Below are 16,306 nucleotides of genomic sequence, written 5' to 3' on the forward strand. Positions count from 1 at the left end.
CGGTATTGATAATAACGAAACTGCAAAAAGCCTCTGTATTTCAGCCCCGCTGCCAAAGAAGAAGTCGTAATTTGTCTGTGCTGTTTTCAAGGTTGTTTATTCTTGCTTATCTCTAACATGTTCTGCTGCCCTGCTGCAGGTCTGTCCTGCAGGGCAGCGTGTGGGGCTCTGCCCCCAGTGGGATGGTACAAACATTAAATACCAGAAACTACCTGTGCTATATTTACAATAATGTGCCAATATCTGTCACCTACATTGAACAGTGTGTCCCCAGCCTAAACCAACAGAAAAATGCCAACACCACAGTGAAACATGGAGGGCATGAAGAAGGAGAAAAAGGACAAAACACACCCAATTTCCTCCATCTTGTCCCCTTTGGACCCCTAATCTAGGATCCTAAAATTTTACTTTTGCACCCATGCCACACTTAATTATTACTCTTATCAAACACTCAGAGCTTGTAATTCATCCTGTAAGATTGAAAACTTTTCCATGGACAGAGATCAGAGACAGTGTCTCTTGGGGCTCTGTACAGGGGGTTCCTGACCCCCTGCCAGGGTCCCAGACCTGCCAGGGCAGCCAGAGGGAAGTTCTGGATTCCCACAATATCAAATCTGATGATGAACATGGGATGCTGATGGGGATGAAAAGTCACTGAATATTCATACCATATACCAGCATGTACCATGTGCCAGCACAGATCTTAATAAAAATTAGAATGCATTTTCAAACCATTTCCTTATTTATTAGAATCATACAGCGTGTTTAAATATTTCTTTCCACTTTATTAAGTGTTGCAAGAAATAAGAGTAAATTGAGTAAAATAAAACACTCTTTTCTCAACACTCTTTTCACATGAAAAACTGGGATCGTGGAGTTTTGACAGGTAATATATCTGCATACCGTAGCTTACATTTGTGTAGTCATCAAATATTGAAGCTCAAATCAATGTTAGCCTTTGATATGTTGCATAACAAGCAGTGTGCAAAAGAATAATACAGGTACATAGGCATGTCAAAATACCTGCAGATGTCATCTTCAGCCAAGTAACACCATGTACATACAGTAGCTCATGATATACTGTACTGCTCTATGAAAGGGGCTAATGTATCCTTCAAAATATGTATTTTAGAAAGCACAATAAAAATCTAAAATTTTATCGGGAAATAAAGCCTGTGCTACTCTGACTGCTGTACTCAGCTCCTGCTCTTATTTTGGCCAGCACAGCTCATGCTAAGGCCCAAGACGCATTCTGGCAGCATACTGAACACATTGTAGGTAGGACAGGTGACCAGAAAAGCTAACAGGCCATTATGCTGCCATGGATCATCTGGAAATTGCTATCTCCTGCAGCCACCATCTTTGCCAGTTTCATCACCATCTTCTAACTTACAGGAATTACATAAACCATACCTCCAATCTGGAAGGCAGAAAAAATCGCCTTATCAAAAATAAAGCCCAACTTTTGACATGGATTCCCTACCAGCTTAATTGCTCAGGCTTTCACACTTCCCTCTGTGAAACAGGGCATGCCACACTGTGACAAAGAAGGAAGGATCAGCACCCTCACACTCAGCTAGATAACTTTATTTTTTTATGGCTCCCAATTGCATGGATTAAGAGTTACAGGTTATAAACTAAGAAACTTTGTGATTTGGGAGATAAATTGACTTTATAGGCTAATCTGGGCAATGGGATCCAACTGTTTGTTGTGTTTTTGTATTTCTTAACGAGCTCATGAAAGTTTAAATCACAGAGTACACTGTCCTGTAAATTTGAGAGACACAAATGAACTGTGATAGCTGCCCAATAGGTAATATATTTGCAGATTAAAACAATTCTGTAACTACAGGGCAAAAAATGATGCTGAACTGTACATGTTACAGTTCTGACTTCACACCACGAAATGGAATGCCCAATTTGTTTTAACGTGAGATTGAATAAGCAGTAACTTCTGGAAACCATTACAAACCTCAACTGCTGACAGGCGTTAATAACCTAACTAAGAAATTGAACACCTGGGAGGGATGGGGGAAGCAGAAGGGCAGGGGCAGTTCATTATATTTTATGAAGTCATTAAATTGAGCACATTGGCATAGCCTTGTCAGACTACTGTACTGAGTTTAGATTACAAATTTAGTACTAGTGATCATAAAAATGTGCATTATTTTAATTTCTAATAAAAAAATATTATGCCTACTGAAATAATGTGTTCATATTAAGCCAGAGGAAAAGAGAAAGATATCTAAAAGTAATTCCTTCATCAAGTAAATTCAGATCTCTGTTGAATACGAACTTGTTTATTACTGAATATAAATATTAGCTGATGGGGGTGGGGGGGGGGGGAACAAAAAAAAAACAAGAAAGAAAACCACATTTTGAGAGCCTCCAAAAATACTCTGAGATAGGAGATGAATTTACCTGCTTCCCACAAAAACCCAGCCCACCACACTGTTATGGTCAATGAAATCAGAAGTATCAGAAGCAGATGGAGAATTACAAATCTCTCTAGTTTAACAGTGACGGCTAATTGGGGGAGCATAAAACAATTTATGTTTTTTCTGGTCACACACAGGAATAAAAGCTTTTGTTTTCTTTGCTTATAAAATAAATCTCATTTCTCTACAGCTAATCCTACAGTTCTTGGAAAAAGACATAATCATCCCCCTGAAAAACCTAACCAAGCTGCTTCTCTATTCTGTGCATTTAATATTTACATAATACAAACAGGCATAGCAATAGCACTGATTTAGACCAACACAAATATTTGCAGCCAATCTGCAGCTATTCTTGCATTCTGAAGAAATGCATAAAGTAAAAGTTTTCATACATTTCTGCCCAACATCTGTACTTCCAAGATTAAAGCTTTGTTTTGGAATCAAAATACTGGGGCTCACTAACACCATTTCTATTAAATTCAATGGAAAAAAAAACATTTCAGAGATATAAACATTTCTATTTAATACACATTTCAGAAGAGAACGTGACAGAAAGCAAACTGGCAGCTGTCTCTTACTTCATACTTCATGTACTGTATTTTTTGTAAGTGAATGCTAAACCAAGAATAACATTTTGTTGCACTGGTTTTATTGTTGTTACTTAAATTCTTATCTACCCACACAGTTTATATGGTACGTTGCAGTGGCAAACAGATAAGCATAAGGTTCTGTTTTTTCCACACTCAAAGTTTAAAACTAACCTCAAAGTTAACTGTGGTATTCACAGACAAAACAAACCAAAATTAGGCTAAGCACATCAAAGACATATTGCTGTAGCAGAAAAAACCTGAAGTCACCCAGTATAGACATCTGGAGTACAATTTTGCATCTGGGACAAGCAACTTAAGCCCAAGAACTATCAAGACTTTCTTGCAGTTCTTATTCTAGAGGTATATTTAAATGAAATCTGGGTACTGAAGTTGTTCCATCACCGGGGTTACGCCAAATGACAAAACCAAAAATCTATTCGTACATTGGCTGGAACTTTCCTACATTCCAACCAGAACAAAAACACTAAAGACCAAAATTCAAGGCTTTTCAGCTCCAAGAACTTGTAACAAAACCCCCAGACTTTACTGCTACACTAAATCCAAGGTTATCTTGTGTTTCCATTTCTCAATAATAGCTTATGATTCTCAGCAAGGCAGATATTTATGAGACAAAAGGACAACTGCTCATAAGTGTGTTCCAAGTTGGACAGGGTGAAGCAATGACTGCAGAGGGGGGGAGGAAAAATCAACTATCCACATGGACTGACAAAAAACAGTGTATTGATAAAAAATACCTCTCCCCACTATTAAAAATTCTAGCGATGGAATCCTGATATGTGATGCATGTCTGACCTCCTCAGGTTAGACTCACATAGCTGCATGGTATGGGCCGAACTCTCTGCAGATGTTTGAGCTGCTTCAGCAAAAACTGAAAGATTTCAAGCAATAGTTTATATGGATGAGTCCAGCAAATACACACTTCACCCTCCTTCACAACATCACATTCCACACTTGCCAATCTTCCACATCAGATCGAAATTCACTGTCTAAATACAGTTTGGAAAATTACTGCCGAGGCTTACACTTACCTACAAAAAAATGAGATTCAAGACTTACCATGGTGTACAGTTACTAGGCAGAGAATTAGTACAGGATTCAGTATCATGTCAGTACCTCTTTGAAGTCCTTCTAGGGGTGTTTAGGTTGCTTATTAACCCAAGCCTCAGCACACCTGCTTTGGCATGGAAAGCAAGGCATGGGTGAATCAACATTACAGCTGACTCTTTAGAAGTGATTGGAAAATGAACTCTAGAGTCCTACCTACTAACAACATAAGAACCCCAACTAGAGATGGTCAAGTGTCAGAGTAACTCATGTTTGGTATCCAATTACATGGAGATACATCCTAGTGTAACCAGCAGCACCTTGCTTCAGCACCAGGCGTACCCAGCTTCTTTCTTTTGAGGCATTAAGCACTCATTTCAGCATGCCAAAATAAGCACCTTCAGTTTAATCCTCAGATTATACCTCAGCATCTCATTAGGAAAATAACCACACTTCAATGTATTTTTTAAATGTTGCAAGACCACCTGCATTAGAGATTGTGAGGCTCTGATGTACAATGTACACCAGGCAGAGACATGTTAAAGAACTTTTTTTGCCTGCTCTTGCTTATTGTGTATCTTTTCTGTCTACCTGACAATTCTTGCAAGGTACAAGATTTGGCATAGCGAGTGAACATGAAAGTTATTAATAAAAATGGGTATTGCCCCTTTAAGTACATGCACTGCAAGATTAAGTGACATACTTCAAATCTACAAGATACTATAAAAGAAAATGAAAAGCCAAACAATTTAACAGAATGGAGAAAAGGCCTGCATTGTATTTCTTATGTGAATAAACAACAACAAGCTCCTTTATTTTCCCATACCATTAGTTCAATTTGTCAAGAAATTATTTGCTATTTCAGAAAGGTCCACTTGTGTTACTCAAGTGGTTCCATGGACTATACCTTTTTACTACATTTTAAGTTGGGGATTCAAAATTTGATGTCCTAGAGACCAGTGACACATTACTTTCTTTGAAATATCAGGGGAAGAATTAACCTCTCAAATTTAAACAAAACTAAAAATCCTAAACAACAAAGCTTCAAGTTCCACTCTACACAATTATCCTGAAAAATGCTTAATAAATGAAATTATTATTATTATAGTATTATCTCATATTCTTTACATTTCTATAGATCACACTTCCATCACTGTAATCCTCTAACTCTACAAGATACATTACAACTCCTGGAACAGGAGGAAAACAGCTGTACAAGTAAGAAAAACAGAGAACCGTCACCAGCACCCATTTGCTATCTTGAGCAAAGAAATGTCAAGACCTGCTAGCAATTAAAACATTGCAAAAAACAGGTAGATTTTTTTTTTTAATTACCAGGAAAAGCACTTTTGGCTCAACTATCTTGTAGTGAAATAAGTCTCACCTTTGGCCCATGAGATGATTTCTTCTTCACTTCAGAAAAAGACAGGGAGTTACTGGGAAGGCTGGGGAGATGAAGGCTCTGCCCTGAAGAAAACGATGTGCCATCTGACATTACCATCATCTGTTGTAAGAGGGAACCACGTCAGTAAACATTACCAACAAGAGCAGACTCTCACCTGCCTAGCAAATCACACTGGTAGAAGAATAAAAGTCCAGCAAAAAATATCCATGTTTCTTCTCAAGAGGGGGGAGTTTAATGAAATCACACTCATTATCAATAATGCATTTCCCCTGCAAAAAAAAATCTGTTTTTTTCCAATGATATTAACTGGTAAGCAATCTTTTTGTCTGTATCCTGACCATGAGCCTTCCCAGCCTATCCTCTCTCCCTTCCCTGAGAGGCAGAGGAGGCAAAGTGAGTGACTAACCATCTTAGCCAAGGTTAACCCACCACAAAGGTACACTGTAAAAACAGATTGAGGTTTTAAAGTAAAAGCAGTATGGCTTTAATTTCAGCTTCTAACTTCAGGCTTCTGTGTTACCTAGAGTACAGTAAACTGTGTGGCTGGTAAGCAAGCAGCCAGTTTGCTGTTAAGAGGGTCTAGCTCCCTTTCTTGATTTTAAAGATTTAAGAACAAACATATCATTTTCAGAAAGCACAAGTAAAGCAGCTATTACTGAGCAGTTACCTGACTGTAGATTATTCCTTCCATCTGTGGGAACCCAGTTAAGATCTTGTCTTCTTCTACAGTGCTGCTCTGTCTGAATTTTATGATTCCACAGCCATTCATTTATCTATTGGTTCAAGGTTCCAAATGCTAGAGACAGCTTACCTGTCTGACAAGCCCTGCAAAGCTGGAAAGAAGATGCAGAGCTCTACACCTTCAAGGAAACATGTCTCTCTTCCCAAAGGTTCCCATGCACAAAGTGACACTGGTTTTGTGGATATTCTATGTGGTTATCCTTGCCTCTTCAGATGACCAAAACATCCTCTGACTCAGGGGACAGGAATGAGCTGACCCATCACATGCCTCATATACATTACACTAAAAATTCAGGGAAATCAAGGACACAGATATGTATATTCCAATGTTACCTCTCCAAATCAGGATGATATTTTATTGCCTACAGGTTCCTAAAGACAGGCTTTCAATTGAAAAAAAAAACCTTATTATTTAAACACCACTCAAAATGAATCTTGTTGCAGACCACTTTGCTCAAAAGATGCATGGTAGCTTGGAGAATATTAAGAGACATGTCTAGGTAATAAAAAACTCTTTTTATCAACCTGTTTTCAACACTGTAGCTAAATGCCAAAGGCAGAGGAATAAGGCAATTACACTGCTCTAAACTAGAGCCTGCCAAAAGCCAAAGCTCTGAAAAATCATCTGTCCAAAAGTAATGACATCCTTCTTGCAATCATGGCACTGTTGACTGTAATTAGCTATTGTGAATCACAGTTAAGTGATCCTTTAGTAGGAGAAATACTTTCTTATGTCAATTTGCCAAGATCTTTGGTTGCATTAAACTCAGATGAATACAAGAGAAGGCACAAGCTAACAAAGAACAATCAGCCAGTAGGAAAATATAGCCACATGTGCATACCATAAACCTGGGCAACAGGTGAGAAAATGAATGTATTTAGCATTACTTTCTCTCACAGAGGATGTCAAATGGGTGTTAAATAGTGTTGCTCTTTAAGTCAAACTCTGCAGTATTTTTTAAAGCCACAAATATAACAGAACATATAATTTGCATAAAATCAAAGTCATTCAGAAAAAGCAAAGTTACTTATTAATTACAGAGTTTAAGCAGATGTTTTATTGCCCAAAATAGTTTTGTTCATACATTCACATGACAAAAAGATGCATATCCATGTAGAAGAAAAATTTAGTCAGGAGGATCAGGGTTTGCCCTACCCTGAAATTAAAATCAAAGAAACAAAAGCTCTGCCAGGAATTCTTTCTCCTAGTGTTGGAAGCTGTCGTTTTCTCCCTGAAGCATAGAAGTCTGATCCACTGAAATAAATTCACTGAGGTTTAACCACTGCATAAATTTTCTTTTTTAAATTCAAAAACATTTCAGTTTATAAGTATTCATATATTCATGACTGTATGTACACAGGCATTCTCAGAAAGTTGACTTTTTTCAAAGTGCATGGACTTCTAAGTTATGTTATTTTCTGGCAAGTATTTGACCATTAACAGTCTCCATATTGCAGACTGTTTCAAAACAGGATGACAGTCTACAGGAAGATTCAGAGGGATGGGATGAACAGCATTAATACCATGTGAGGTCTGATTTGGCAAATCTCCTGTTACACACAGAATAAAATAAATCCTGTAGTGGTTTTAGAAAATAAAATCTGGACATACCAAACCATGAACCCTAAAAAATTCAGTGTATTGAATCCATCATAAACCCTATAAAAATAGCAACTGTAAATTCAAAATTTTAATGTGATTAACAATGCATGCAGTTAAGACAGACTACAGACTATACCATATTTAAAGCTGACAAAAAGATGACAAGAGACCAAAAAGTCTCAGGTAAAATTAACTCTTTTGCCCCTATAATAAAAAATACACACTTCTCTTCCAAACAGGTTTCTGACAGAAGAAGTATATGCTCCTCATTTAAGGCCATTATATCACAGAAAAAATAAAAAAGAAATTACTTCAATCTCTCAAATAAAGGCATTCATATTAGTGCTAAATAACATCTAACATGTTTGTTTTCTTTGTCATCTATGTAGAAAGACCCTATATTAGCAACACCTTTTTGAACTAATATGTATTTCTGTTTTGGCTAAATTTAGGGAAATGGCAACTATACATCCAGTTTAAGTTTACTGGAAGATCTCAGCTGACAGAATTACAGCAATTTCTGCAGTGGGTAGCTGCCCTTCATCCCTGCACTAGTCAAACACAGAATCACAGGCTGGCACATGTACTTCCACCAGCTTTCAGAGTAAGACCCTACTTTCACATTGCTTCTACCACTGGCAACACACACTGCTTGACTGTGGGTGTATCTATATATGTGCCTCTATTAAACCAAGGCTACACCTAAGATGGAAAAGGTGGGAATAAGCATATCACAGCTAGACACTACTGCAGCAAGAATGCAAGCTCACTGATAGCATAGGAATAGCTCTCTAACGCAGCCTATATGCAATTTAACTTTTTTTCTCCCTCCCTGCATTGCAATTGCCCTGCTGTCTGACAGCTGCCTAGAGATACAGCTCAAGAGAGGGGAACTGTAGCCCATGCTTGAGCCAAGCAGCCAAGGATACCTGCAGCTGGTATTTGGCTGGACCCACAATGAATCACTTCAGTGACAAAACCCAGGACTAATTCTTCTCGGTCTCTTCTGAAGTCAGCAGCGAAGTGGGATTAGCCAGACTAGTGGAATAAGATACTGACTGGTGTCAATGAAAGTGAGACAACAGCAATCTTTAAACAAATCACTTTAAACAACCATATAGCAACACTCTGAATTCAACAATATGTAAAAAAAAAAAAGTTCTAGTTACAGTTTTGCTGTTCCCTCAAAGATTTTGCTTGACTTTTTTTAACAGAACAGAGATCTAGCTAATCTCAAAGCTTGTCTTTCATGGGGCAAATGGTGACAGTAACATTGTGTAAAATGAGGGCATTAGCTGGGCTTGTTCACAAATATTTTAAGGGTTTTTAAAAAGTGTGCTTTAGGATACCTGGTACTGGATAAGCACTAGAAAGACAACCAAGGGAGAATAACTGGTTTCACAGTTTAATACTAGGGTACAAATAACACAGGAACAGCAGAATAGGCTGTATGGAGAAACATTTCAAGAGAGGTGATTATGCCACTCTAGTCTGCACTGGTGTGGCATCACCTTGAGTCCTGCAGGCAGCTGTGGCACCTCAGCACAAGCAGGACATCATCAGACTACAGGAGTGTGTACAGAGGAGGGCAACCAGCAGGGTGAAAGGCAGCTGACATCACTTGAGTTTTTTAGTTTAGAGAACAGAAGGCTGAGGGATGACTCCACTGCAGACCACAACTTCCTCGAGGAGGGGCTGCTGATCTCTCTCACATAATCGAATCGCTCTGCTCTAGTTCACAAATTTGCTCAAATTGCCTCTAGTTCACAAAAAACTCACTTCACTATGTCCTTCAGCTGTTAAGCTTGCATTTAAGACCTTTGTCTACCAGTTGCTTTAAATGAAAAACAACTTTGCAAGGGCAAAGGAAAACCTACTTTTTCCCCAAAATCAGTGCATAGAGGAGATCCACTGATATTCACATTATTCAGTAGGAATAATCAACCTGAAGTGACCAGTATCTGAGCTGCTGGCATCTAAGAAGCACAGAACAGTTGGGGTTGGAAGGGACATTAAATATCATCTTGTTCCAACACCCCTGCTGTGGGCAGGGACACATTTCACTACATCAAGTTGCTCAAACTGCCATCCAAACTCCAAGGAATAGGGCATCCACAACTTCTCTGGTCAACTTGTTCCAGTGCCTCCCCACCCCCACAGTAAATAATTTCCTCCTAATATCTAAACTTACCCTTTCAGTAAGCCAGTCTCCATTACCCTAACAATATCTTCCCTTGTACAAATTTTCTCTCAGGGTATTTCTAAGGACATTCCAATCTGCTACTCAAGACAACTGAATGCTATGGAAAGAAAAACTGCCATGCATTTAATAAAGTAGTTACATGCACTTCTGAAAAAGGAATGGATCAGGGAACAACTGTGCACTATCAATTACCATCATATAATCAGGGAATTCTCCTCCGCTATTCCTCTTCCATAATTTGGGGAAAATTATGAAATTGCAATACCTAATGAATATTATAGCTTGTACTAAACCTACTAACAATTTATTCTGAAGTTTCCTTACAAAAAAGAAAAAACTGACATTTTGGAGACAGCATTTATACAGGCTTGACAACACGGAGTACCTGTGTACCCAACATGAAAAACTCACTTTCAAAACAAAACCTTGCTTTTCATGTCCTTATAGCATGAGGAATGTGGAACAATCTTTAAATGTTCCATGGAAAGCTGATCTCCTTTTATTGCACATTACTACAAGTGCACCTGGGCCAGGGCAACCTCTAGTACCAGTCTAGGTTGTGGGACAAACAAGTGGAGATGAAGAGCAGCTCTGGGAAGAAGGACTTGGGGGTGCTGTGTGTGAGAGGCTGGACATGACCCAGCCATGGGCACTCACAGCCCAGAAAGCCAAACGTGTCCTGGGCTGCATGAAGAGCAGCGTGGGCAGCAGGGCCAGGGAGGGGATTCTGCCCCTCTGCTCTGCTCTGCTGAGACCCCACCTGCAGGGCTGCATCAGCTCTGGGGTCCCAGCACAGGAAGGACATGGACCTGATGGAGCAAGTCCAGAGGAGGGACACCAACATGGTTAGAAGAATGGAGCATCCTCCCTATGAGGATGATAGTACAAAGATACTATTCCAACTACAAAGATAGTAGTTGGAAACTTAAATAGGGTGAATTTAGACTAGCTATAATAAAGTAAGTTTTTACGATGAGGGTGGTGAACCACTGGAACACAGTGCACTGAGGGATAGAATTCATTCCCCCATAGTCTATGGGGAATGGACACCCCATCCCTGGAACACTGAAGGTCAGGTGGATGGGGCTCTGAGCACCATGATCTAGTTGGACATGTCCCTGCCCACTAGATAACCTGTAAAAGTCCTTCCAACTGAAACTAATCTACGATTGTGCCAATCTCGGCACACAGGAGTCACAGATCTACCACCCCACATATATATTTAGTCAGGAACTATGTGAGCTGTCATAGGTCCAGATCAACACAATTTCCTTATTAATCCACATTAGAGCTCATGCAAGTGAATGAGCCACTTTCACATATCTGTTGCCTGTCTCCTAGCTTTTCATCTTCCTGAATGAAAGGAGGTCATCAATAAAGCTGCTATAATCAGATCCACACCAAGCTGCCTGTTGCAGTTTCATTTACTGAGCAGCTCATCAAAGAACACCCTCATACAGTATATTGAGAAAAGGCAGTGAGCTTTACCACAGGTGCTGCAGAAAAATTCCAACAGCACTTTCAGTAAAAGCTACAAGACATCTGTTAAGAGTTCTGGGAAAAAATGAACCATTACTACATTTCTGCAGCACTCAACATGAATTATACTCATCATGCATCAGTAGCAGACAACTGGACCTCTTTGGCTCTGGGTTGTCCCACCCTGTGTCATTTTATAGTGACAACATGCTCCTACACATCACTTCTTTAAACATTGAAGAGTATGAAATATCTGAAATATGGGGAAGAAAGTAGTAATGATTTTAAATGACCACTGCAACACTAATAGCTAAAGTCATGGTGATGAAAAATCAGTATGGACCCAGCACAAGCTATGCAACATGGGTATACAGATCTATATTTCAAAATTCCAGAGGATAATATGCTGCTAAGAAAAACATAGCAGTAGTACAAGTCCCATTAAGGCTGAAGTTCCAAAATATAAATCATTAGCTAAAAAATATAGTCATCCTGAAAACCTATTATTTATATTTAAACCAATATAAAAAACCTTTAAGTTATTCGCTTGAAAGTAAAGTAATATGTCGTTCAAGAAAATTTAATTACTTAAATATGAAAAGCACAAGATTAAAAATAATCCCTTCCCTAGAGCAGCATTATACCTAAGGCTGGTTCTGGGTAGAAGCCAACTATTCCAACTGATACAGAGGAATTTGCCAGGAAGGGAAATCCCCACAATTTCATCTTCATTACATGGATTATGAACATAGGTTTTAAAACTGGCACTATGCAGACATCTCAACTGACTGAAAAGACATTTCTCAAACATTAAACAATAAAACCACAAAGATATGAAAAAACCTCAAACAATAGAGTGCAGTGGGTTTTGGCAAAACCTACATTTTTACCTTGATAATTTTCTCAAAAAACTGCATCCCTTTCAGAATAAGTCTTTGTTTCTCTTTCATTAACAGATTAACTGTCTTTAAGAAAAGTGCTGTCTTGTTACAAGCAGTGCTCTTATATTTCCTAACGAATTTTACAGAAAGCAACAGAAAAGGACTCATCTGTTGCTAAATAGAATCACTGCTCCTCTAAAAGTGACCTATTTCTTGCATCCTCTAAACATGAAGCCTCAAACCATTAACAGCCCTTTGCATTTGCAATAAAGCAGTGAATTTTAGAGTGTTAACTGCTCTCTTAGGGGCAGAGAAAAGTCTTTTCTTTTTAGGAAAGAAAAGTCAGCTATTAAATTTTGTCTATATATTCCTGGATTAAACAACTAATTTTGAGTCTCCTGCCAAAGAGGCAGTAATGTTTAACTTCCAATTAAACTTGCAAAACAATAAAAACATTTTTATTTATGTATTTGTAGCTAGGAGAGAGAGGGCAGTATGAAACTGGTATCTTACTGTAGACTGAAAATATTTTCACTACTTTTACTGCCAAGAATTGAAATTAAGTCATTTGTAACATCATATTCAAACAAGTGATGCCTGAGCAAATATTTTTTTCCAGTGGCAAAATTCAATTCTAAAATGTTAGGTAGCTATCATTCAGCATGTCCAAAATTAATTTATTTTTACTAGCTCACTAAAAAGACTATGTGTAATTTTCAATTTTTTTCTTGCAATTTAAAAACGTGCAAGCCAAAAAAGCAATAGAACCAGTGCTACTGACAAAATAATATATTAATGGAATCAGACTTTATTTGTGTTTTCCGTGGGATTCAGCAATCAAAATCTACATCGAATTTGAAGGTTTTTTTCAATCACTATAATTTCCCAGTGTCAGTTTTCTTGCAAAATCCATATGCAGCAATCCCTGTGCAAACTCTTTTTCCTCAGGGTCTCTCATATTTTAAGGCTGAAACTGATCACAAAAGGTGACTGAAAAATCCAGGAAGGAATGACCACATAAAGGTCAACACTTACTGGTGTTCACATGATCAAAATTTTAATCCTACTCAGGCATAATTTCATGTTGTGCCTAGAGGATGAGCTGTGTAGGAAACTGTATGTATACAGTTCTTTCACTTCCAGAAGCTTGATGACTTCCTTGGAAAGACACAGATCAACTAAAAGTAGTCACCTGTATCCAGGGTATCCCTGGGGATTTCAAGCAACAGGTTGCTAATTCATCTGGGTATACATCTATAACTGGTAACTACAGATGATGAGGTACTACACTGAGTAAATGGTAGAGAAAACTCTCAGTGGCATAATTTCCACAGCAAACCTTTGTAAAAGGAATGTAATTCAGAACATATACAAAGGTATAGAACCTAAACAATGTATGGTTTGGTTGAATTTGTCCAGTATAACTTTGAAAATGTTTTATTTTTTTTTTTTATTACAAGAATAAGTCAACTGAAAATAGGAAAATGGTAGAGATGGATTTGAGTATAACTAAATCTTTTCAAGGGGCTGTGGGAAGTTCAGTGTAGAAAATACATTTTTGAAGGTGGAAAACTTTGCCAATTGGATACAGCCTAAGACAGAACCAAAGGTTTCTATTTACATTCCTGATTAGAGAATCTCTAAAGCCAAACCAAATCCTTCTTCTAAGGCCTGAAAATGTAACTGCCTCTTGGAAAAGAAATCAGCAAGCTGGTGAACTCCCAGTAATGAAGACTGACTGTACATTAATGCTTCAATTCCGGTGATATTAAATAAAATGCTAAGATACTAATATTCCACAGAGCTAATCTACATGATTGGTACTACCCTAAATGTCCTGTTTGCCTAACTCAAATGCCACAGTGGCAAAGCTGTACTACAGTTGAGTTCTGACATTTTAATCATTTGTGATATCCCAATGTTACTCTTACTCTCAGTGAGCTAAAGGATAGCCAGACAGATCTTACTGGACACAAAGGATCAAGAAGGGTAAGAAACTTTCTTATCATTTGCTGTAGCAAATAACCTTGACTAGTTCACGTTCCAGAGGCTATAAGACATACATGACATACATAAGACATACATAACTGAAAAGGGGAGTGAGGAGCATCCAACAGATAATTCAAGGAATCTGCAGCAAAAGACAAACACAGAGGTAAGACTATACTGAATGTGGTAGCATGCAAATACCAGGTGAGCCTACACTTTTCCCTCCAGAAGGGACATACTATTTGAAATATGCATATGTATATGCAAATGAGAAATAATCATGTTTTGTAGATCACATCAGGCAGCCCATGTACAGAGGAAGAGGAATCTAGATTCCAAGGTGCATAGAAATCAAGCAATTTAGACCATTATTTAAAACATGCAAGCAGACGTCCACCATGTTAAAGGCTTTTACTCAATGCTACCACTGTTTTACATTAATATGGCATTTCATTCATTTTGAAGGACATGATCTTAATTTTGCCAGACACCCTGCCTATCAAAATTCAGCAACCTGTTACTGTTACTTTTTTCTTGGATGCAGCCATAAGCTAGAAGTATTAATTGTTTGGACTTATTTGTGAGTGTGAAATCCATCTCATACTTTATTAGCCTGTAAATGCTTTTCTCAGCTTAAAGCATGGAAGTTACAAATGAGTTAATGCTATCTGTAGAACAGACAACAGATTGATGTTGGAAAGGAGAGTCACTTCCAACACACAAGGAAAGGAAAGTCAGCTTTTCAGGGTTTCTACAGGATTCAAAAAAGCCTGTTTTCGGTATTTCAGAAAGCATAATGGGCTTTCTAACACCAGGAGATGTAAGCACTTCAGAGAAACTTTTAGGGACAAGACAGACAGAATGCTATTACATTATTTCTGCCAAGCTGATCAGATAAACTCCCAAGTCAGAAAGTCCATAGAGTGATACAGAAAACTGATCACTTCATGACAAGGTATTAATTTCTTGGAAAGAAATTGGGAAAATTGAAAAAAGGAAAAAGCCATGCAGTCTGAAACATGCAGAAGACAAAAGAGCAATGAAGCAATGCATTATAAGAATGACCATACTGGTTATTCCCTATATACAGGGAAAGAGTTTGATCAAAACATACCACATTTTGTTGTTCACACTTAGGCAACATTCTTGCTTTTGTTAACTCAAGAAACCTAAAATTAAAAGGTTCAGAAAACTAGCAATAAAAAGGAAGCTTCCTATTTTAACCTTTTTAACCATTAGTCCTCAACTCCAAATTCTCTGCTGGCATTACTTAAATTTATTGCGCTTTTTGTTAAAACTCACGAATCTTATCCAGTCTGTCGTTAACAAATATTAAAGCAATGGCTCATAAAGTTTTCCAGAATGCAATCTCAATTTGCAAACACACTAAAAAGTCACTTGCACCTTATCAATGCAAACAGAAAATACTGCACATGCTTCTTTTTCAATGTAACTATAGTTGTAACAGTTCCGTTCATCAGGAGGCCAACAGGGTCTTTCAGACTATATATGCTACTTGGTTTTGCTTTGTTTTCAAAGATTCTCTTCAGCAGACTGAAGATTCTCACACTAGCTCCCTCTTATCTCCAGACCAAAACCCACTATTATCTAAAAGTACCAAAAAAGGTTACCCACTTTTGTTACAGCTGATTCAAATGAAAGACAGGCACTGGCATTAAAACTTGAAATTTCACAGCATGAAGGCTTTCTTAATATCTGTATCAGTGATTTGGTAAAGGAGGCAAAATACACTCATGCAGTCTGCAAATAAGTCAACTGGGAAGCAAAGTATCTGACACTTCACAGCAAGCCGGTCTTGCAGAAGGGACCCAGGCAGTCTGGAAGAATAGGTTAACAGCAGCCTCACAAAATAAAATGAGGACAAATGCCAAATACCAAGAACTGCCCCAGC

General features: G+C 38.1%; 1 protein-coding gene across 3 annotated transcripts in view; it reads right to left on the bottom strand.

Annotated features, from left to right (window-relative positions):
• The window catches only part of MLLT3 (MLLT3 super elongation complex subunit), a 120,130-nt gene that overhangs the window by 38,570 nt on the left and 65,254 nt on the right, over window positions 1–16,306 (bottom strand). For 2 of the 3 annotated variants that reach the window (XM_030257497.4, XM_072922781.1), the window contains one exon: window positions 5,478–5,597. The exons of the other annotated variant lie outside the window; for it this stretch is intronic. In XM_030257497.4, the coding sequence (XP_030113357.1) occupies window positions 5,478–5,597 (120 nt within the window). The remainder of the gene's footprint in view (window positions 1–5,477; window positions 5,598–16,306) is intronic. 3 annotated transcript variants of the gene reach the window in all.

Source organism: Taeniopygia guttata, chromosome Z (assembly GCF_048771995.1).
Source record: "Taeniopygia guttata chromosome Z, bTaeGut7.mat, whole genome shotgun sequence".
In the NCBI taxonomy this organism is placed as follows: domain Eukaryota; kingdom Metazoa; phylum Chordata; class Aves; order Passeriformes; family Estrildidae; genus Taeniopygia; species Taeniopygia guttata.